At 36.1% G+C, this 24,121-nt stretch overlaps 1 protein-coding gene across 1 annotated transcript in view; it reads right to left on the reverse strand.

The window, feature by feature from the left end:
* Positions 1-24,121, reverse strand: part of Grm8 (glutamate metabotropic receptor 8) — a 797,537-nt gene that overhangs the window by 126,170 nt on the left and 647,246 nt on the right. The window contains exon 8 of the mRNA XM_052720824.1: positions 15,164-15,300. Within this exon, the coding sequence (XP_052576784.1) occupies positions 15,164-15,300 (137 nt within the window). The remainder of the gene's footprint in view (positions 1-15,163; positions 15,301-24,121) is intronic.

Consider the following 24,121-nt stretch of genomic DNA (forward strand, 5'->3'; position numbering starts at 1 on the left):
AGGAAGAAATCCACAGTCAACATTGCTTCCTAGATAAAGCTTCAACTTTCCTTCTGTACCCTTAGTTCTTCATGAATATTCTCCACATCCTCTGTCTGCTTGGGTGCACTTCACTCTATATCTAAGCCACATCCTGCCTTCCTGTCACTTGTCCAGAACCTTCTAGGATCCAGAATTACATGTGACTTCCTAGAAGCTGTCTCCCCTTTCCTTCTACATTCTGATCTACTAAAATATCATACTATGTGCCACTTTTTCCTTGTTTGCTACATCCAGTCACCAACTTCTGCTTGATGTTACTTCTCTGATATTTCTAAAAGCATACCTTTGGGATCACATATATATGTGTTTTTAAATTTGACCTATGCTCCAAGTGGCTTACTGACCCTAAATAAATAGTTATGACTAATCATAATTACCTTTGAAAATAATGGCATTTTTGTTTATTTGTTGTTCATATTTCTGTTTGTAATACACATCTTCACTATATAGCCTAGGCTGGCCTGGACTTTGCTATGTAGTCTAGGTAAGTGTGTATATGTGATCCTTCTGCCTTGGTCTCACAGGTGCCAAAATTAGTTTTTTATTTCCATGCTCAAAATAAAAGAGCCTGTGTGTACTACTACAATCCTAGATTTGGGTACCAATAAATGAATAACTGTAAAAGTCAGCTCAGGGAGAAAATTTAGTTACATTACAATCAATACTTCTCAAAGTAGGCTCCAAAAATCATTAGCTCCTAAATGCTCTTCATATTAGAAAGATTTGAAGTTGGTATAATTAATTAAACAGTACATCCATAGCCACTTCTCTCATGATAATGCACATTAACATGTTAAAAGATCTATAACATGTAGAGGAAAAAGACAGAACTAACAAAATAGTTGTCCTAACACCCCATGTGTGCATGTGACCAGAAAGCCACCATATACATGAGTAACAACTATTTAAAAACCTGCAGAAACATGACTCTGACAAAGGGTGTTGACAAAAATGTTGGCTTGGGCAAGAAACACAATTATCATCTTGGAAGTTAATTTAGACCTAGGTTTTTAGCAGTTAAACAATGTAGAAGAAACTATCTCTTAATATTTAGAGGCATCACAAGTTCCAAAATATGTTCTATCCAGTGGGTAGAACTGTATTAACCCCCCAAGGCCAAATACTTCTTAACAATAACTTCAGGACTATAAAAATATTCCATTTTTCATGCAGTGTCCAGCAATTGCTTACCCAGCCAGCAGAAGATGCAAGACTTCATCTCAGGGAAAAGTTTAACATGCCTTTGAACACTGTATGTGAAATTGTATAAAGAGTGAACCAAACTCTCAGGAGTCTCTGGAAATGGAGAAAGTCTTGCTTATGAAAGAGCCAGCATGGACACATAGCTACCTGAGTTCTGAGAAATTCACATCCCAACATAAAGCTTTTTACTATGCACAAGGAAAAAGGACCATACGTGCATTTGGGTAAATGTCTTGATGTTACAAGATGAATGCAACACATTTTAGATGGCATGGTGAGAATTCCAAAATCATTTTATTTTTTCTTTTTATGAGAATAAAAATAAAGTTGTGTTTATCTTTATTGCTCATTCATGGCCTGATTGTCTTTCAACCAGGGCATCACTAAAATGTCTCAGGAATACAGTCCTAAACTATCCTTTTATGTTAATGGAAAAGTGTTTTACAAATAAATTGGAATTTCACAAGTCATATTAATATTATTTACTTGTCGTTCTTCAAATTCAGTTTGTCCAATAGAAGAACCCTCACCCTCCTATCTACAGCACAGTCCAAATTTTAAAGCAGGTTATAAAAACCTGAGAATAAAAGTAAGTTCCATGTCATTTTTAATAAATTTTAACTTTTTTTTTTTTATTCTACTGAAAGCCAACACAATTGCTATAGCATTATCCTCTTACATTACAGGTTTGTTTTTCACAGATGGTAAAGAATCTTCTTTAAATGCTCCAAGTTGAAAATGAGAGATATGTGACCTCACACTATGATCAGATACCAGCATCCATTCTGTGTGGATGCACGATTGGTTCTTACACTTACACATCACATAAACAGACAGAACATGCATTCCAGCCCCACCCTAGGCATTTGAAATATCCCATTGAAAGCCAGAGGTTTGGAAGAAATTTTAGTGAACACAAGGAATTCTTAACTTCACAAGCATGGGAATTAAGGCACTACATATTGAGTTAATAAGTCACAAATCCAGCTGAGGGTTAGTACCTTAACTCTCAGTTATGTTGTCTACATCATTATAAAAGTCACTGGGGTCTATTAAGGGTGACATCTTGTCTTATAACTGAACAAAATCCCATCCATGACAATTTTCAGAAGTTGTATTTAGCTCTTTAATATAGAACACTATACTAAAAAAATGTGTTGCATATGATATCTGCAAGTTTACTCAGAGACAAGTGTTTATAATCTTAGGCAGGTGGGTGAGAGACCTGTGGACAACCTACCTTCCTGATCTATCCCTCCTTAATCATTGACAACTTTAATGGGAATGGTACAGCTAGACTACTAATGCAGTCAACAGGCATATTAACTTCATCCTTTAAGGTTTTATGCTCTTGCCAGCCAGTGACCTTTATCTACAGCTGGGGACTACATATTTTATTCGTGCATCATACTTCTGAGTTCTTACTTGTAATTCTCTTGTACAGTGTAGATTTCACATAACACTGATGAGTCCTTTGAGCTTTTAAATGTACCATAGGATACAGAGTCCACATACATTTTTGTAACTCTACCATATGAAATGATTTGTGCCAGCAATTCTACTGCAGAGTATCATTTTATGTTTATAACCTTATTTTAACCTTACTTACTCTATGCATCCTGTTGAAACCTAACTCTTCCAAGGTTAGAATCATGATTGGAAACCATTTTTTTCCTTATCTTTACTACTTGATAGTTCCCATAACAGTCTGGAAGAACCATGTTCATTTATCCTTCCTTGACACTGGTGTAGGGAGGCATTTTCTAATTTGCCATACCATTCTTCATATCATGTTCTTTTTTTGTGTCTTTTCCAAGTAGACCCCATCATTATTTTGGCTTTAGTTATCATTTTCTGTGTTATTTTTATTATTATTTGAAGAATTCAGTAGTCCCTTGTGACTTAGGATTTCAGTAGGCCCTTGTGAATTCCCTTATTCTTGTAACAAAAGGATATCTTAATGATCTATTTAAAAAAAATAAACTAGTAAATCCCCTTAATATTCTTAGATTACCATAGGAATCTGCCTCAAACTAGATCCAGATACTGAATTTAGCCTTGAAACTCATAATCAAATTCAAACACATTTGATAAAGTATAGCATTACAGAGTTAGTTATGTCCTGGATGGAGGAAAGGAACTCTTAGGAATCTAGAAGGCTATGAAATTTCAGAGGTCCAAGATGTACAGAAAGGTATAGGACTTACAGGGCCCCTCTCCAAGTTTATACAGTCAACAGTTGTTGAGGAAAGGGTGATAGAGCTGCCTACAAGTTGGGCATCAAGCTCTAGGGACATAGCCTTTGTGAATCATCACTAATGATGATAGACTTTTCAGTGACACAGCTACCCTTGAGTCACTTGTGCTCTTTTAAGTTGACTCTTCATCTATGTCCCTATAAGAATTCCCAATAAATGCATTGGTTTACAACCAAGTTAGGTTCAGGTGGAATCCTTTCCTTGTTATATCATCAGTCCTCTGGATGGAAAAGGCATGACTCTGCAGACAATGTCACACAGTATAGTACTTTATAAAAGAACAGCACAGTTCAATCGTTTACTCTGCTGAACAACTTAGATGGAATTTTCCAAATCTCTTTAACCTTTCTTTCTTGTGTCTTCATTTGCTTATTGTCCAAGGATAAAAATTATCTACTGAGTCACTTAATTTTTTTCTGGGAGAGGTTCAAATAAGTAAATGAGGCAAGGTGAAGTGAATCTATCAAAAATTACATAAAATAAGAAAAATAATTTTAATTAAAGTATTTTCCTAATTTGATGGTGATGTTGTTCTGTATTCTGTAAAAATGTGTTGCTATGATTGGTTGATAAATAAAGCTGTTTGGCCAATGGTGAGGCAGAATAAGGTTAGGTGGGACATTCTAACTAGAGAGAGAGAAAGAAAAAAGACAGAGGAGATGTTGCTAGACTCTGGCAGGAGAAGCAAGATGTAAAAGTACTGGTAAGTCACAAGCCATGTGGCAAAATATAGATTTATAGAAATGGGTTAATTTAAGATATAAGAGCTAGTTAGTGAGAAACCTGAACCTTTAGGCCATACAGTTCGTAATTAATATAAGCCTCTGTGTGTTTATTTGGGTCTGAGTGGCTATGGACCAGGTGGGATGCAGGAAAACTTTCAGCTACACTAATTCATAAAACAACCTTTTCTTTAGACAATATACTTTCTGCTGACAAAATGTCCTACTAGATTCAAAGCTGAGCACATTTCTTGAAAAACTCACGATATTTTATACCATGCCTAAAACTGTCCCCATAGTAGTAGAGACAATATAAAATTTAGTTCCAGCCATCTTTATTCATTTCCTACAATGTTCTCCCATCAGATTGGTCTCTATTCTAGGAGTTCTGGGTCAGTCATCTTGTTAAAGATATCACTATCTTTGTTTTTGCAAGAGTCTTCACCTGTATCACTATGTGACCTCAAACATCATGAAATCCTTGTGTAGGAGCAGGGGGACTGCCTGTTGAAGGATACTACTCCTCAAAGATAAGTATGGGAAACCACTCAGAAACTCCAAGGACCTCAAGAATGCATGAAGTTGTTCAAAAGTCATGTGAAAAAAAGAAATGCCAGTGGGAATGATAAAAATTAAGCCACTATAATTTTATCTGGGCTCCATAAATGTATCCCCATTCATTCTGAGTTGAACTTTGAACTTCTTAGCTTTTATCTGGTTGAGTACACAAATATTAGAAATAGATCCTCTATTCTAGAGTTTGCCCTTGGCTTCCTTGATGACTCTATCCTTACTGTAGTGAGTGCTTATGCTACCTACTGACCCCCCCCCATTAATGTGCTAGAACCTATTCAATTATACTCTTTTGTGAAGAGAAAGGCAGGGAAATTATGACTATGCTGCTACTCTGTCAAAATATTCAAAATCTAGAGCATCCCTGATGTAGCTTCATTAGAATTTACTAGCCAGCTAGATAAGAGCAAGATAGTTCCCGAATTTTCCAGTCTTTCATCCTGCATAGAGCATTTCCTTGAGAATGTTGCTTCTATTTGGATATTAAGAATTGTTTACATCAACAATAATAACAAAAAATGATGGGTATATTAGGGCCCATGAAAGAGGTATGTTTTTCTTCTTTTACTGTATATCACTGCTATTTCAGAGATAGCACTATGGACTGAATCTGAGACATCTTTAAACTACTCCTGCACCTACCAAAGCAATATCACCAGAGAGGTATTTTATTCCATAATGAATAAATGAATAAATGAATATGTGGGTAGGGAATAAGGATAGCTGAGTGCATAGGTGCTTTTTTCAATCTGATATTTTCTTACAACAATTTCTAGGCACAAAATTAATTTAAGAAATATTTTCAATTTCATCTGTGTAACAAAACTTTATACAGTGTTTCTAGTTGGAGATATCCTCCAGAGTCTCTGAATGTCCCAAGAATTTTATTTGATCTACACCTAGATAGTCATTCTTTTACTGTTGTTCCTTGAGTGTATGGTAGCTCTTAATATAATGCAAGTCTTTTGATATCTAGAAATACACATTATTGAATCAGATATCCCTCAATAGATTACCATTCTGTCTCACAGAAAGTAGTTAGTGAATAAATAATAAGTTCACGGGGCATTTCTTAGTCAATGTTCATTGATCATCTCTCATAGTCAACCTTCTTGTAGAAAAATATCAGGGTATTATGAATGAATATTCAATAAATATTTACTGAACAACAACTATGTTGGGCCTGTCAAGAATATAATTAAAAATTTAATCAGCATTTACTTAGCATGTCAATATATGATTTTACCAGTGCTTTTTATATCATAAAAAGATATATAAGAAATAATACTAAAGTGACTTTTTAGAGCTGATTAATTGATGCCTTAATAGGTATCTATTAAATAGGCATCTATTTAGTAATATAATACAGGTTTTAAGATTAACCATCATATTACAAGAAAAAGAAATCAAAGGAAGGATGCTGTGGGATGTTCTGTATGGCAAATGTGTTGCTGATTGGTCAATAAATAAATCATTGATTGGCCATTTTCTAGGCAGGAAGTATGGGCGGGTCAAGGAGGAGAATAAAGCTGGGAAGTGGAAGGCTGAGTCAGAGAGACACTGCCAGCCACCATGATGAGAAACAGCATGTGAAGATGCTGGTAAGCCACGAGCCATGTGGCAAGGTATAGATTTATAAAAGTGGATTAATTTAAGCTGTAAGAACAGTTAGCAAGAAGCCTGCCACGGCCATACAGTTTGTAAGCAATATAAGTCTCTGTGTTTACTTGGTTGGGTCTGAGCGGTTGTGTGACTGGCGGGTGGCAGAGATTTATCCTGACTGTGGGCCAGGCAGGAAAACTCAAGCTACAGAAGGATTTTCTTAGTAGTGTGCAAAGGTAGTAACCAGAGTGGCATTTCAAGACCTAGGACTATGTGTAGAAGGTCAGTTGGAACTAACTGCCATTTGTGCTTGTAGGAAAGGAAGTACTATATATAATTATCTCATATTGGCAAATTTTGACATAGGGAATCCTGGAGAGTAACATAAAACAGCATTTTCAGGTGCAAGCTACATTGCCCATAGGAAAACCAGGACAGAAGGAAAATGAGCAACTCCTAAGAATCAAGGTAAGTGAGTCTCTCTTCAAACACTTCCCGCTCCAATCAGTTCATCACTACTGCAAGACTATTTTAATCTCCTTCATTGCATCAGCTTTAGACTGCATTAAACTAATGAGTTTAATGATTTTGGTTAAACTTGCTGACATTTACCTAAAACAACAAACCCTTGAGGCAAAGTTATATATGCAATTAAAATACCTGTTATAGGGACTACAACAGAGGCTACAATAAAGCAACTTAATGGCATTCATTGCCACTAGAATTTTTTTCTTAAGTTTCTGTTTATGAATTTGAATGATGTAGGCCATGTTATGTTTTATGTATAATATATTTTGATACATTGTTCTTAATGAATAGATACAAGTTACCATGGTATATCACCTTCTTTTAAAAACATTCAATTCTCAGAATATCAAGGCAAGAGACAAAAATTGCAGTTTTTATATACTATTTCTATCTGACTTCATGTTGAAGAATCCATCTTAAGTCCTTGTGGGTATACTAGTTATACTGTGAAAACAGTATCATCATGATCTTTACTTAGCTCTCAATATGTATCTACAATTTCCGACCGTATCTCAATGACTCCAGGAAGTAGATATTATAGTTTTCATGAATATTATAAATGAGATATAAGAGGTAAAATCAATATACCAGAGGTCAAGTATCTTTGTGACGACAAACTTTCATTCTATACAATGACATGCCAATGCATTTAGCAGTCATCGATACTTCTATCCCACTAACAGCTGAGAAGTCCATTCATAGGTCAGCATTCACAGCTTCATCAGAAGTTACTCCTCTAGAGAAGCTTCCACTAAGCAATTAAGTCAGGCTCAGAGACACCTTTTTCCTCTGCAATACCCTCCCAATAGAATCTGTACTACGAATAATCCTGATTGAGTCACTATTGAGATACAGCCATCTGCTACTATTTTAGTTATTTTATGCATTTATTTTATATTTATTTTCATTTAGTTGAATAAAATGACAAGAAAAACAAAGCAGGCAAAAATCTGTGTCGTTCTTACAGTAATTCAGAAAAAGTGTCTCTGTTTGGAAGCGTACACTAGTGAGGCCTTGGTTATCTTTAGTCCACCCAGTAACCTCCTTGTTCCTTCTCCCTGTGGACTCAAAGCAGCATATGGTTGTTTGTCTTGCAGATTAACTCTTCTGCTTAGCCCAAACCTCTTGGTTACAATCTGTTTTGTAATCTCTATAAGGATCACTTGTCTCTTGAGACATGCATTCCTATCAAAATAGAGACCTAATTGTGCCACTTCACTCCCAGGAAAATAAATACACATTTCACTTGCAGACCAAGATTCCTGGGTAGAAATCCTACATCAAAATAAGCAATTCCACTAAATGATTAATTAAAATCATATGTTCATTCTAGCAAAAGGAAAAAGAAACAGCAATATTTCCAACAATAAGGATGATACTTTTGAGAATCAAATGTATCTGAGACATTTTCTAGGGTAGAGAATGGTTCGCTTACTTCAAACATCCACTCACTTCACTAAGATGTATTCAGGAAAGATTTGCTGCACTTAGATGTTCCCGACCATCTACTGTGTATGTGGAAAATCATTCTGTACTTAAATTCAGCCAGAGGAAAACAAAGCAAAACTGGTTCTTTGAAAACAAGAATACAGTCCAATAAATGGCTGATAAATGCTCACCATTGAGAGTGTGAAACCAGTTGTAAATCTGGTTTAATAGAATAAGGAGAAATGGCAGACACGGAAAATAAATCCTCCTGTCTGTGCTCTCTGACAGTGATTCAGGCAGTAGACAAGACAAGTAGGCATCTCTCACCAGGCTGCCATGCCGAACAATCTGTGGATGCCTTCATCAGGACACCTGGGTCATTACATAAGCAGCTCTGGTCTAAGTCTGTCCCCACTCCTAGCATGGAGTGTCTTAAGGCAGAGACCACACATCCATGTCAACATCCATGAAAACTCTTAGCAGCACAACTGAGCTTATCAAGATCATTCAACAGCAGTTCTTATTACTCCCACGGATCTGAAACTCTGTACCCTTTGAGCACAGAACAGTGACCACAAAAAGACAAAACAAAAATAATGCTGCTCTGTAGATTTCAGATTTTTTTCTTTCCAAAGCACACCAGAACACTTCACTGTGGCCCAGGCTGCCTCAGACTTGACTTAGTCCAGCCCAAGAACTATAATGCTGTAAGTACTTGACCAGCTTGACCAGGTATCTGTTCCACTCTAGGCCTCTTAGAGTCCTGGCACAGAAGGGTTCTCTGAAAAGTCTACTACAGGAGTTGTGTGGTCATCACATGCCAAAGTGTGCAACCAGATTAGCCTTGGACTCATGATCCTCCTGCCTCTGCCTTCTTCAGCAAATTCTATCAGCATGTACCACCACAGCTGACTTCAAATTTTCTAAAGGTGTTGATTTAAATGTCTGTCACAAAAATTTTAGAATACCACAAAGGTTATAAATTTGCTCATTAACTTATTATAACTATTCAGCATTGTAATCTTGTATCAAAACAGTACATTATATGTTTGTGTGTGTGTGTGTGTGTGTGTGTATATATATATATATATATATATATATATATATATATATATATATATAAAGTCATTAAAAATGAAATTTTAAATTCTGTTTGGAAAGAAAGCATTTGATGGTTTTAAAATAAAACTTTGAAAACCTCTCATCCCCACATAATTGCCCAGATGACAATATATATCCAAATACTACTGGAGGAAGAAGAAAATTATGCATTTATCCTATGTGAAGTTTATACTGTATGTGCAGAGAAAACTCTCCAACTATCAGAAAAGTAAAAAGAACTGATTATGTTAACATTTTAAGTGCAGGGATTTTCTGTAAGATTTCTTCGTATTGTCCTTTCTTCCTCTCTTTTTTCCCTTCCTCCCATTCTGTACTTTCTAAAGAAAACTCCAGTGCCACTTCTAAAAGGACTTCAATTCTCTACTTACCAAACTCTATCAGAATCCCACAGCTTAGATAGAATCCTGAGATAAAGAGTAATACATAAGGCAGTGTTTATGGGCCTCATGTGCATCATCAGGAAGTGGACTAAATGATTCCTTACTTTGTTTCATTTAATTTTTATTACAACCATATGAGGTAGTTGCTACTATTTTCACCTTGAAGTTTATTAAACTAGGGTAAAATAATACTGTACACTATGCACATATCTAAGCAGAATGCCTATAAATCAGTAGCTCCCCAAGCATCCCCACTCCTCCTTCAGACAAGAGTCCATTCTAGTTTCTCAGGATATTTAAGTGATTTATCCTGATAGTCTGCAGAATCCAGTCCTTGCTTTATAACTGCCCACCACAGCCTCATTCGCCATCGTTCCTGAGAGCAGGAATTTCATTTTTTCAATGAGTCTAGCCCTACTTTATAGTAGAAACGATCACAACCTGTATGAGAAATTATTCAAATTCATTTGATGTATTTATGGGAGATAACAGTTCCAAATATAAAGCATTCATGCATCATTAAATGTACATAAAAGCACAGCTTAAGATTCAATATTAAGTTTTAGAATAAGCATATTATGGATACAGAGAAGAGATATGTATGTGTTCATTTATGTGTATAATTATTTGGGCTCTTGGTACATTATAAGGGCCTTGGTACTATACATAGTACATGACAGTCCCACGAAATTCATTTTCCTATGTAAATTCTTAGCCAAAACAATATGGTAAGCATTTTGATGTTGACAAAAGTCAGATAAAAGTTGTTTTGCTATTTAAACCATTCTCAAAGTTATCATTGTCCTAATAAGCTTACTTCACAGAAAATATATTTACAAAGGATGACCATAAAAAAAGATACCAATTTTCAGATTATAAACAACCTGGGATATTTTCAAAGTTAAGTTTGAATAAATTAATTTGAGTTTCAGAACAATATAAGAGTTTCACAAAGAAGCTAAAGTCCTAACTGTGGAGATTTGGAGCTGCGCTGTGGGATGTTCTGTATGACAAATGTGTTGCTGATTGGTCAATAAATAAAACACTGATTGGCCATTGGCTAGGCAGGAAGTGTAAGCGGGACAAGGAGGAGAATAAAGCTGGGAAGTGAAAAGCTGAGTCAGAGAGACACTGCCAGTCACCATGATGAGAAACAGCATGTGAAGATGCCGGTAAGCCATGAGCCACGTGGCAAGGTATAGATTAATGGAAATGGATTAATTTAAGCTGTAAGAAGAGTTAGCAAGAAGCCTGCCATGGCCATACAGTTTGTAACCAATATAAGTCTCTGTGTTTACTTGGTCGGGTCTGAGCGGCTGTGGGACTGGCAGGTGAGAGAGATTTGTCCTGATTGTGGGCCAGGCAGGAAAACTCTAGCTACAAATGGCGTCCAACGTGGTGGCAAGAGTTTCCACCTAAAAACTGAGAAAAAAGGTTCTAAAATGGAGCTAAAAACAGTTCCTAATTGTCTTTCTCAAATGAGCGGCAGCTGCTGGTTTGAGCTACTTGTGGGTTCCTAGCGTACGCCCTGTGGCGGGAATGAGGCCTCTGCAAGTGGCACATTAAGCTGTGTGGTAGATTTAGCCTTTGCTAGTACAAAACAAAAAAAGAGGTTTCTGGGCTACACGCTCCTTGGATAAAAGCATAGACCCACGATAGCTCCCAGAGCTGGCGGTAAACCACTACCATGTTGGGAAGCTGAGGTGGGTGGAGCCAGCAGCACAGCTGCTGCAGTTTAAAGCAATAGATTCACAGTAAGACAGATTCAGATGTAATAGTTTACAATGTGTGTAAAAGATACGTAAGCTTGAAAAAGACAAAAAAAAGTGATATATACAGTTATAGAAACAAATACATAGTTTTTTTAAAAAATAAAGTCTTTAAAGAGACAGTAAAATTAATATAAAAATAAGCCACGTTAAAGATGAATATTACACAGAGAATCTGGATTGTGTTGTCTTTGGGATTTTTAACTGCAGAAAAACATTTGATTGTAAAAGCTGTTGAGTTATGCCAAAATGTATATTTTAAAGATACCTTGACTTCAAAATTTGGATATAAGGATATGTTGCTTTGGAAAAGAGTCTCTGCTTTTGTTCCCACAGAAAGCCAGAGGCTATGGATTTGTTCCAGATTAAGATACACCAGGTTTGACCAGCCAAGACCCCCGAAAGGTCTCCAATGACACCATGGCTCAGATGATCCAACATCCAGAATGGTTTCAAGGCAACTGGCTCAGACGATACAGCCTCACGGACTACTCCATGATCCTAAAATTTTCTTTGTGTCCCCATAAGATACAGCGCCCCCCTCCAGCAGGAAGTAGTAAGAGAAGCTACACCCAAATTCCCAAATTATGTGTAATTTTACTTTGTTAAGGTTAAAACTTTCCTTTTTGAAAAAAAAAAGGGGGGGAGTGCTGTGGGATGTGCTGTATGGCAAATGTGTTGCTGATTGGTCAATAAATAAAACACTGATTGGCCATTGGCTAGGCAGGAAGTGTAGGTGGGACAAGGAGGAGAATAAAGCTGGGAAGTGGAAGGCTGAATCAGAGAGACACTGCCAGCTGCCATGATGACAAACAGCATGTGAAGATGCCGGTAAGCCACGAGCCATGTGGCAAGGTATAGATTAATGGAAATGGATTAATTTAAGCTGTAAGAACAGTTAGCAAGAAGCCTGCCACAGTCATACAGTTTGTAACCAATATAAGTCTCTGTGTTTACTTGTTTGGGTCTGAGCGGCTGTGGGACTGGCAGGTGAGAGAGATTTGTCCTGACTGTGGGCCAGGCAGGAAAACTCTAGCTACAGAGCTGCCTTTTGTTTTAGCTAGAATCAAAACTGCCTCTGCACGGCTGAATGAGAACTGTGTCAGCCATCAGGAAGTCACTTTCAAGAAACAAACTACAGTTCTGTAATTTATTATCATCACTTCTTGGCTGTGAACTTGGGTGGCAGATTCTACAAAACTATGTCACTCCAAGAGACATTTGAACATACAGGAGGAGAAAAATGTGTTAGTATGTCACCCGATGTTTTTGAATGGCCTCAAATGCAAGAAAGCACATGAGCATGACTTGCGATTATGTGGCTTTGATAAGGGTACTTCATTAAAAGAGTGAATTAAATGCACATTGCAAATATACAGCAGTGGAGAGCCATATTCTAGGTCATAAGAAATACTTATATAGGCATCTTATGGCCCTCAGAGAACATACTACCTATCTTAGCGATTCCTCAGGCACTAAGTGGGAGTAAGCATTCTTAATCCTTGGAGAATTGGATTCTTGGTTGAGTAAACAGGACACATTCTATACATGAAGTCAGTGTGTACTAATAGAGTGGCAGTGACTGAAATGTAAAATAAGTCTTTTTGCCTGGGATGAAAGATGCTCCAATCCCTCTCTACCACCTCCAATCCTGACGCTTACACTGTGGGTTTTCCCAGACTTCTCTTCAGCTCAGGATGGCATTGCAGACCAAAGCCCCCTATGCTATTGTGGGGTGCCATCATGGAGTATCATACCTCAAAATCCCAGGGAAGTCTTGCTTAATAGGGAGATTCTCTTCAAATTTCATGATGTTATTGTTTTTTACAGCTGAGTAATACTCCATTGTGTAAATGAACCACATTTTCTTTATCCATTCTTCAGTTGAGGGACATCTAGGCTGTTTCTCAGTGCTGGCTATTACAAATTATGCTGCTATGAACATAGTTGAGCAAGTGTCCTTGTGGTATGATTGAGCATCCCTTTGGTATATACCTGATAGTGGTATCATTGGGTCTTGAGGTAGATTGATTCCCAGTTTCCTGAGAAGTCACCATACTAATTTCCAAAGTGTGTGTACAAGTTTGCACTGCCACCAAAAGTGGGGGAGTGTTCCCCTTGCTCCACATCCTCTCCAACATAAGCTTTCATCAGTGTTTTTGATCTTAGTCATTCTGACTTTGCAGATAAATGGATGGAACTAGAAAATATCATCATGAGTGAGGTAACCCAGACTCAGAAAGACAAACATGGTAGGTACTCACTCATAAATGGATACTAGATGTAAAGCAAAGGATAATCAGACTACAACCCACAGCTCCAGAGAAGCTAGGAAACCAGGAGGACCATAAGAGGAATGCATAGATCACCCTGGGAAGGGGAAACAGCGGAGATCTCCATGAATAAACTGGGGATAAGGGGGGAATATAGGGAGGAGATGGGGGATGAGAACATGAGTGAAAAGGTTGGTCAACCTGGGGGAGGGATGGAGTGGGAGAGCAATGAAAGAGATATCTTGATAGAGGGAGACATTATAGGGTAAGGAAGAAACCTGATCCTAGGGAAATTCCCAGGAATCCACAAGAACAACCCCATATTAGACTATTAGCAATAGTGGAGAGGGTGCTTGAACTGGCCTACCCTGGTAATCAGATTGGTGAATACCCTAACTATCATCATAGAGCCTTCATCCAGTAACTCATGGAAGCAGATGCAGAGATCTACAGCCAAGCACCAGGTCAAGCTCTGAGAGTTCAGTTGAAAACAGGGAAGAGGCATTATATGAGTAAGGGGCTTCAAGATCATGATGGGGAAATCTACAGAGACAACTGAACCAAGCTTGTAGGAACTCGCAAACTTTAGACCAAAGCTGTGGAACCTGCATGGGACCGAACTAAGCCCTCTGCATATGGGAGACAGTTGTGTGGCTTGGTGTGTTTGACGGGCCCCAGGCAGTGGTATCAGGATCTATCCCTGGTGTATGAGCTGACTTTCTGGAGCTCATTACCTATGGCAGGACTCCTTGATCACCCTTGATGCAAGAAGGGACTTGGTTCTGCCTCAACTGAATGTACCAGGCTTTGCTGACTCCCTATGGGAGGCTTTACCCTTTTGGAGAAGGGGGTAGGAGTGGGTCAGTGGTGGGAAGGCTGGGGTGGGGATCCTGGTGGGAAGGAGGAATGAGAGGGGGATCTCTGGTTGGTGTGTAAAAATGAATAAAAATATTTAAATAAAAATTAGGGAGATTCTCTGGGCTGACACTGATGAATCATTGCTTGGGTCTGTCAGTTACCCTATAGGAAAAGATTGAGGTCATCTAAGTGGCAAAACCAAGACAAATAAATGCCAACTGCCTTAGACACTGAGAACCCATATCAGACTAGGCTCTAAGTGTATATAGTCCAAATAAAATTAGATTTCTTCTATTCTTATGAATATTGTTGGATTTCTCTGGAGAAGTTCAAGTTTAGTGCTTTAAAAGGAACATTCCCCTTTAAGAGCTAGATACAATAATGCACAATGATGGTGATACTTGCTTTTAGATGAAGTTGATTGGTCCAGTGCCCGATGATTTTGTATTCTGTACTTTTGTTGTTTATCTGATACTGGAAGATATCATAGCGTCCAGGAGCATCTCCATTTTCATTAAAAGTGACAGGTGTGCCAGCGCTGCCTATGAAGATTAGAAAAGACTATAAATAAAGTATATAACATAGTCCAGTGGGCTTATTTTCCTCTAAGGAAGAATTTTAGATAAAAATATATTGTGTATACTAAGGGATGCAAAGATTCTAATCCATGCAAGGTTATTCTTGATAGTAAAATTATTTTACATGAAAATCAACCTAGATGCACATATAAGAATAAGATGGACTTTATTGTATATATTAGAAAGTAAATCATGAGTAGCCAAACTAAGTAATATATGTACAAGCTAAATAAATAAAAATTTATAGTCTGAATATTCAATACTGGCTTTGTAGAATGTGACTTAATGGAGTAAATGTGTGTGTATTGAAATATGACACCTATGGTACAATATAAACTACGAAAGTCAACACAAAATCAGCAGAACATCGAAGCCAGAAGCCTAAGGCACTTGACTTAATGGCAAGTTCAGCTCCAATATGAAGCAGGTGCACTTTTCAACTCCACTGTTTTTGAGTAGGTCATTGCAACCTGCTCTTGGAAACTTCCACTGGGCAAGGCAGAGTGAGCAGTGGAGAAGCCCCACTTCACTTAGATCATCAAAGCCCCATGGTTCACTGTGATGAGTGTAATGGTGGCAGAACAGCGGGATGCAAGGAATTTAGTCTCTTCTAAACTCCATTTCTCTTGGAAGCTCTCATTCTTTCCCTTGATAACTTCTGCTTGCTTTTACTTTCCCTCTTATTGACGTTTATATAATCACAGGTATAAGAGTAGAACGGAATGAGCACTGCAATGTTTTCTCATTCCATCTCACTGCACTGTCTACACAGACTTTCTTTTTCTCTAATAGCTTTTAGAGCTCCCTTCATCTCCATGGATTATTCTTTCTCAGCTGAAACATTCAGTTGACAGCAATCCCTTTACATGGTGCCTATCTTCTCCCTGCAGGCCCTTTTTCCTCAAAGGGTATTAAACCTAATTTCTCTTCTGTAATGCAGTTTCTTCTTCTTGCTGTCCCTTTCTACATTATAGTCTCCAAATTATATACAACTAACAATTAAATAGGTCAGTGTTAAGTATTTCCATCCAATAATGACCTTATTAATTTATTTGAAAAGTTAACCTTAATATTTATAAACATATTTTAAATGAAATTTATCAACTTGCATATAACTAGAATGAGAGTGGCAGATTGCAATCAATGTTTTCATGGGATTTAACAGAGGTGTATTTATTATAATTCTATTTTCTTGACTTTATTCTAAAATTTGAACATGACATGAAGTCTCTAAGGAGACCACAGACATCTTATACTATCAAGAACTGATGAGCCCACAGGAGATGGGACAGACAGGAAGAATGGGCCATTGACATAAGAAATGGAAGGCTACATGCTCATGTTGACTTCTCCATTCATTTGTATAACTCTTTTCATGTGTAGTAAAGGCTGAACAATGAACATGAATGGACCTTGAGGTCATGAGGAACAGTACATGTGCTTTGTTCCTAATTATTATTTTCAGGCATTCAAGTGGGAAATGATTTTATAATTCAATAAAGGGAGGATCTAAGGAAGAAAGTCAATCTGTTTGTTCAGCCAGTAGTATCTTCCTACTCCTTAGATGCTCAAGAAGAAACCCATTTTCTATTCCTGAACAAAACATTTCTCAGGCTGTTTAGCCTCTTAAGTATTTACTGTGGACTTCTGTGAAGTAGAAGTAATGACATTTTTCCTCATAGAGATTTTATGAAATTTAAATTAGTCAATTCTTGTGAAGTACTTAGAGCAATGTGTAGGATAATTAAATACTATGATCTACCCCATACTCATTTTTAGTAAATATCTATATATCTATCTATATCTATATCTATATCTATATATCTATATCTATATCTATATATCTACATCTATATATATATATATATATATATATATATATATATATATATATATATATACATACTGGTAGAAAGAATATGAAAGGTTCTTTAAGTATGCCTAAACAGTTACTAGGATTCAGTAACAGGTTTCTGCTTAAAAAACACATGTGTTATGCACATCATAATAACATCAGTTTCTGATATTTATACATCATTTAAAAATTAGACTATATTTAATCTTCTCTATCTAAAATACCCATTGTTGTCATCTTGTTTATCAAATGACTGCTTTTCAATCTTTCATGCCATAATTGTTCTCAAGATAGAAGGTGTCACTTCTGTAGTACAGATGATGACAGCATACTGGGTTATGTATAATCTTATGACCAGCTGCTATGGTATCTTATTTCTCCAGTTAAAAGAACACCTGTTGGTAGTTAATGAAAGAATCACTATCCCCAAAATAATAACTTGTAATTTATATACTTCAATATCATTTCAATATCAACTTTATCAGATTTGACAATGCATTAGAGGGGAATATTTGAAAGTGGTCAAGAAAATGGTTTCTGAAATCAAATTTGGTTCAGACTCCCCGTTCCACCACTTAATGGATGTTACTGTTTTAGGTACATTCTTAATTTCACTCTATCTCACTTTTCTTATCTGTAAACTAAACCAATACTAATCCTTACACAAAGAGTTACATGATTAAATGAGCCAATCTGTGTAAATACACAGTGAATATAACCTAAGTATGAATTACTATCATCCTTGTTTTATGGCAGTCTGTGAGCAAATATGATTTTCATATTTCTCTTACTGATCCCTATGACATTTCAATAGAATGCCAAATAAACTGAAAGTTCAGTTCCCTGAATTCCTTACAATTTGATTGACCATTCTATCTTTTCACACACAACTCTTTGTTCCTTCTCCTTAATCCTCTTGATAATCTGTGACTCAAGTCATGCACTTACAGGAACTTGATCATACAAAACTGGTCAGAGACCCAACTACCTCTTCCTCTCCAACCTGGATCCTCCAAATTCTTCATTTTCCTCTGCATATGTTACTATTCATCTCACATATGATCTTAAATTTGTTCGAGAGATACTTATTGAAATCTCAATACAGAAAAATCTGTTGTTGTTTTATTTCACATGGCAATAGTCTCCTTGGTATAAGCAGATCTGTTATCATTGCAAGCATTATTCAAAGTTAGAGCTCAATACAGAACAAGCATTCCACAAATTATAGGCAAACAAAGAATTACCCACGTATACTCTCAAGCAAACTCTTGCCCATCTTACTCATAACACCATGAACTTAATCTATACCACATCCCAACATTCACACTGTCATCAGTGTCGCAGTGGAAACCAACCCCAAACTATGGCTTATGTTTGAGTGGTCTTTGAATTAATTACTTATAGCTAAAGCATGTTTTATTACTCATCAGCCTTGCTTCTTGTTTTCCTAATCTGCTTTCTGGTCAAGGCTAAGCATACATTTGGATTACTCAGCCTTCTCCCATTGGGAGCTAGTACCATTGAGTGTTGACTCATTGAAGACAAGTTCCCTAGTACTCTGGACTATGAAACAAAGCATCCTTCAATAGCCAGGAAGGGCTCATTAGTAGCTCACTCCATTCCCCAGGCTTGCCATCTGTTTTATAAAAAAATCATTTTTTTGTTCTGAAATTGGCCACCTTGAAAAATAAAACTAAGTGAATTTCACCTATGAAAAACTTAACTATTTATCAATTTATTGTTATTTAATAACAGCTATCATAAGAAATATAGCAAATATATTTTAATTGAGACTATATAGATAGTTATTTATATACTATAAATTATACCCCATTAGATTTTCTTTCTTTCATTTCATCTTGCACTATAGGTGTTTTATACATTTTGTAATACATTACATTTTTCAAATGCTTTCCATCCATGTGGACCTGTGAAAAGGGGGGAACAAACACATAGATTTGTGAAGTGACGTTTTTACTAGTCAGGAACTGCCTTCAGGGTCTACACATCTCCTAGAGTAGTTTCTGTTCAATAGGAAATGTGTAGAAAAATTATATTTTTATTACTCAACATATCAGTGCACTTCTACTATGGTTCTGCAGGGAAAATTTTACATCAAAAATGCTGGTTCCTTTGACTGTGATATGGGGAAAGACTAGTCTTGGGATTTCAAGACTGAAGTTGGATTCCTTGGTCTTCAAATTAGCTGTGGTTATCTGAGCAAGTGACCCTATTTACATGTAACTCTTTCTCATCTCTGAGATGATCACAATAATAGCAGCTCCTCCCAACTAGTGTTGTATGACATGGCACATGAAAACCATTTAGTATGTGACTGGCACATAACAGAACACTGAATGAAAACTTTCTTCAGTATAGTTCACTCTTGGCCTACACTTTTGATGACACGGTTCATGTTGTATTGTTTCCTCAGTGGGGGCGAGGGGGAAGAATGCAGGAACAACCTGTTTACTTTTACATGTAAAAAAGAGAAATTGACTTTTAATTGTCACTCAATTGTCTTTTTAAATCTTTTTTTCTTTCCCACTTCGTTACTGGTTAGTGATCTCATCACCACCTAGAACATTTAGCAAGCAGAAGAAACTAAGAATGAAATCAGTTAATTTATCAGTTTCTGTACCTTTAATGATTAATTGAGATTTAAAATATTGACCCAAATCCAATAGAAAATAATAATACTCAACAAAATTATGGTTATTCGTGCCTTCCTTTCTTTTATACAGTTTATCAAGTCTGCATTACAACAAGTAAACAGAATCAAATATTCAAATTTAAATCACATCACAATGTAAGTGTTTAGGGATCAGAATACTCTCCACAGTACTTAGTGTCATCCATGGAAGATGTTTGTACTGGATTTAACATCTTTCTCCTTCTCCATCCACACTTTTGCTATCGTATCTCACAGTTTTACATTTATCTATTGTCTTCTGGATTAGCTCGATAAACTTACAACTTTCATTTTCCTTCTAATTTTCTTGTATATAAACATCTTCTATAAACATTTCCATCTTAAATTTGTGCTATATAGTAACTAATGCTTCATAATTCACCAATTCTCATTGCTGGTAACCATTTTAAATTAGCATACTCAGATTCACAGACAAAGCCTCTCTCCTGATCTCTATATAAAACTTAATTGAATATCTTTCACTTGCTACTTCCTTTAAAGTATATGCACTCACCAAAGTCTGACCAAGGCATCAGAGGATGCCAGATCTGGCCAGATCTGGAAATAAGATCCTAAAAGAAAAGCTTCATTGTTCCATGAGTTAACAATATAAGCAAACAATTACTCATATCTGTCCATTAACAGATCCTAGATCAAAATTACACCTAGCTTGCACATTCTTTCTCTCTTTTCCACTAAACTGCTCCAGACCACTCTATCTCTGTGAACCCTGAGAAAATACTTTTTATTCACACTGAATACTTTTGTCCACTCTTGGCCATATTCTATTTCAAATAGCACAGAGTAAATTCCCATTTAATAGAGTCAGTATTCTGTTCCTACGATTCAGTATAACATACAGAGTTCATTTTCTTCATGGCGTTTACATGTATCTAAAATATACCAGATTCTTAAAGGACTTGATACACAATGCTGGTTATTATATACTTAGGATTTAAGAAAATTTTCACGTCATGTTTACTACCATGTAAGTTACATCAGACTATTGGTTAAGTGTTAGAGTCCATATTCAATTTTTCCTTAGTAAATGGCTAGATTATATTTGCAATAACTTCACTAAGGTGTGACCAAATGACTAGTTGTAGCTAATCATATATGAGGAGATTTGAGGGGCATTAGAAAATTTATCATAAGCATCCTGAGTAGACATTTGTGTTCTTTTCTCCTTCCAAATGGCTATATGGAAAAGAGATTTTGGGTAAATTGAGGGTCTATGTGTTAAAGATGGCAGAGCTTGCAAGAGCATGAACTGCAGTATGAAAAAGTCTGTGCTACCTCTGTTCATCTTTTATATGAGCATAAGTCTTTTTATATGAGCATAAAAGAATTATCCTCTTCCAGTCACTGTAGATTTTGAGTCTACTGCTTCCAGTAGACAATCATAACTTCCTGCCTAGTATGGTGAATTCACAATATTTACAAATCAATAAACATAATCAGATTATCACTAGAAATGAAATGCTTCACTTCATACTACTTTATACATGATAAGAACACTTTAGAAGCCGGGCGGTGGTGGCACACGCCTTTAGTCCCAGCACTTGAGAGGCAGAGCCAGGCGGATCTCTGTGAGTTCGAGGCCAGATTGGGCTACAGAGTAAGTTCCAGGAAAAGCGCAAAGTTGCACAGCAAAACCCTGTCTAAAAAAACCAAAAAAAGAAAAAAAAAGAACACTTTGGAACATTAAAATTGAAGATCAGGATCAAAGACACTGGGATGAATTGGTAACTGGTTTCAGAGTTCAAAGTATTAATGCCAATTACCACAATGCATGCACACATAAGTATACAATATGTGTATATATTATATATACTAATACATGTTACATTATGTAAACTCATTCTCTAGAATTCCATGGAGTAGCTATCTGTGCTAATTGTTTTTTTTTTTTTCTAAATGAGTGCAAAGGTACTCATGTAATTAGATCTTCCCATAAAATCTAAATACAATGGTCTTCAAAATATGTGTTCATTTCAGGCTGAAATGACCGTTTTTCTGTTCTGCTGTGTGAAAAATAAGATAAGATAAAGAATATAATTGAATGACATTTCTGATTATCTGAGCCAAACCTCCTTCTTGATTTTTCCATTAAGAAACTGAACTTACAATAGCCTTCTCTCTCGTGTAAATGTCTTTATGATCCTTGGATTAAAGGTGCATTATGATTGCGAAATGTCATCATTGTTAATGAATAGCCCCGTTTGAGAAATAGAAATGCAAGCTATAATTGCATTTATAGTACTCAAATAAGCTGATTGAACTTTTACCATAAGAAAAGATCCATTACTTAATGATACACATCTCAGGGAAGCAGATGTATTAAGAAGTTTAAATGAAATCTCTTGTAAGAAAAGTAACCAAAAAGACTATTAAAGTATCAAATGTTTGGTTAAAGCAAAGGAATGGGGAAAGAACATTACACTTAATGAGATTAAGTAACACATCTTAAGAGAAATTTGGGGACAAAGCAAAATATTCTACTACTCCACAAACTCAATATATTCTCATTTTGTATGAGAAATTTTCTCTGAATCCTGTGCCATTGAATTTCCTTATGACATTTTCCTTTTGATGCACTGAATATCTAATACCTAGTAATTTGCATATGAAATCTTCATTGAAAGAATGACTGTGTCGTTTAAATAATTCTATCTCTGACAATGATGTTGATACACACATGAGATGAACAATTAAAGGAGAAGGGAAGGAGAAAGAAGGAAAAAATAGACACATGGACAACATACACTCAGAAGAGGACTTTAATCAAATAGTCTATTGTATCTTTTGTATCAGAGAGATTATCATGCTATTTAAATTATAACTGAATGTACTGATTTTTGCAGTGAATGATTTTATTCCCATGTAACAGATCATCTTAAACCCAAAGTCTAAAAGTTATTGTTTATATTTTTACTGAGACTTTTAAAATTTATCATTTTCAAACACATTTTTGTAAAGTGAGGTACAGATATAATTTCCCTTTTATATAAGGATACTTCTGTTTTAGTTACTGTTCTAGTACTGTAAAGAGACACCACAACCGAAGCATCTCTTATAAAAGAAAACATTTAATTGGGTGCTTGCTTACAGTTTCAGAGGATGAGTACATGATCATCATGGAGGGAAGCAGACAGACATGATGTTGGAGCAGTAGCTGAGAACTTTACATCCTGAATAGTAGCAGCAGGCAATGAAAAACTCACTGGGCCTGGTGTGGGTTTTTGAAAGATCAAAGCCTAGACCCAGTGACACATCTGTTACAACAAGGCCACACCTCCTTATCCTTCTCAAACAGTTCCACTAACTGGGGAATAAGCATTCAAACATACGGGCCTATGAAACCCATTCTTCTTTAAACCACCACAGATTTATAACTGAATTTATCAATTTTTGCTGTGAACGATTTTATTTCCATGTAACAAATAATTTTTATCCCAAAGTCTAAAAGTTATTAGTTTGAATTTGTATTGAGACTTTTCAAATTTATAATTTCCTTGTGCATTTTGATCCAATTGTAATTGATGCAAGAAGTGCTATGGAGATAAAATACCAATTTTTATATAAAGAAAATAAATTTTCAACATTTCTATTGAATTCCTTCTTTCTCGCGGACTGGACAGCTACAGTTTTGTACCTGAGATCTACAAAGAAATCACCTTGTCTTTTGCTTTATTATTCCATTGGCCCATTTGTTCAGTTTTTATCCAATGTTATACAAATCATACGAAGACTTAAACTGGCAAGGTAAGTCACCTATTCATCCTAAGACTTCTGTCTTCTCTTTGTTCTATTTTTTTTTTTTTTGTCTATGTAAAAATTAGAATCATCTAAGTGGCTTAGGATTAAAAAGTGATGGCATATACAAATTATCTAGGGAAAATTTAATATATTTTTACCATCTTCCTATTTATGAGCTTCTGTTTCCTGATGATTGCTTAGCATTTAGTTCTTCAGCAAGTTTTAAACCTTTTTATAAATTATATTTTCTCTTCTCTAGTTTTTTCTTTCTCCAATACAGTTGACATTTTATATCTAGGAGACTTGCTCTTAACTAAAGGTGATTTCTTTTTCCCAAGAAACATGCCACTGACAACTAATGGAAGAGGCCAGAGGTGCTGCTAATGCCCAAATGTGCTCAGGACATGTCCTGTAAGGAAGAATGACCTTCAAAGAGTCAATAGTTACAAAAGTGAGAGTCCTTTGGAAGACTTTTCATT

This window comes from Peromyscus californicus, unplaced genomic scaffold (genome assembly GCF_007827085.1).
Source record: "Peromyscus californicus insignis strain IS unplaced genomic scaffold, ASM782708v3 Scaffold_6__1_contigs__length_162567912, whole genome shotgun sequence".
Lineage (NCBI taxonomy): Eukaryota > Metazoa > Chordata > Mammalia > Rodentia > Cricetidae > Peromyscus > Peromyscus californicus.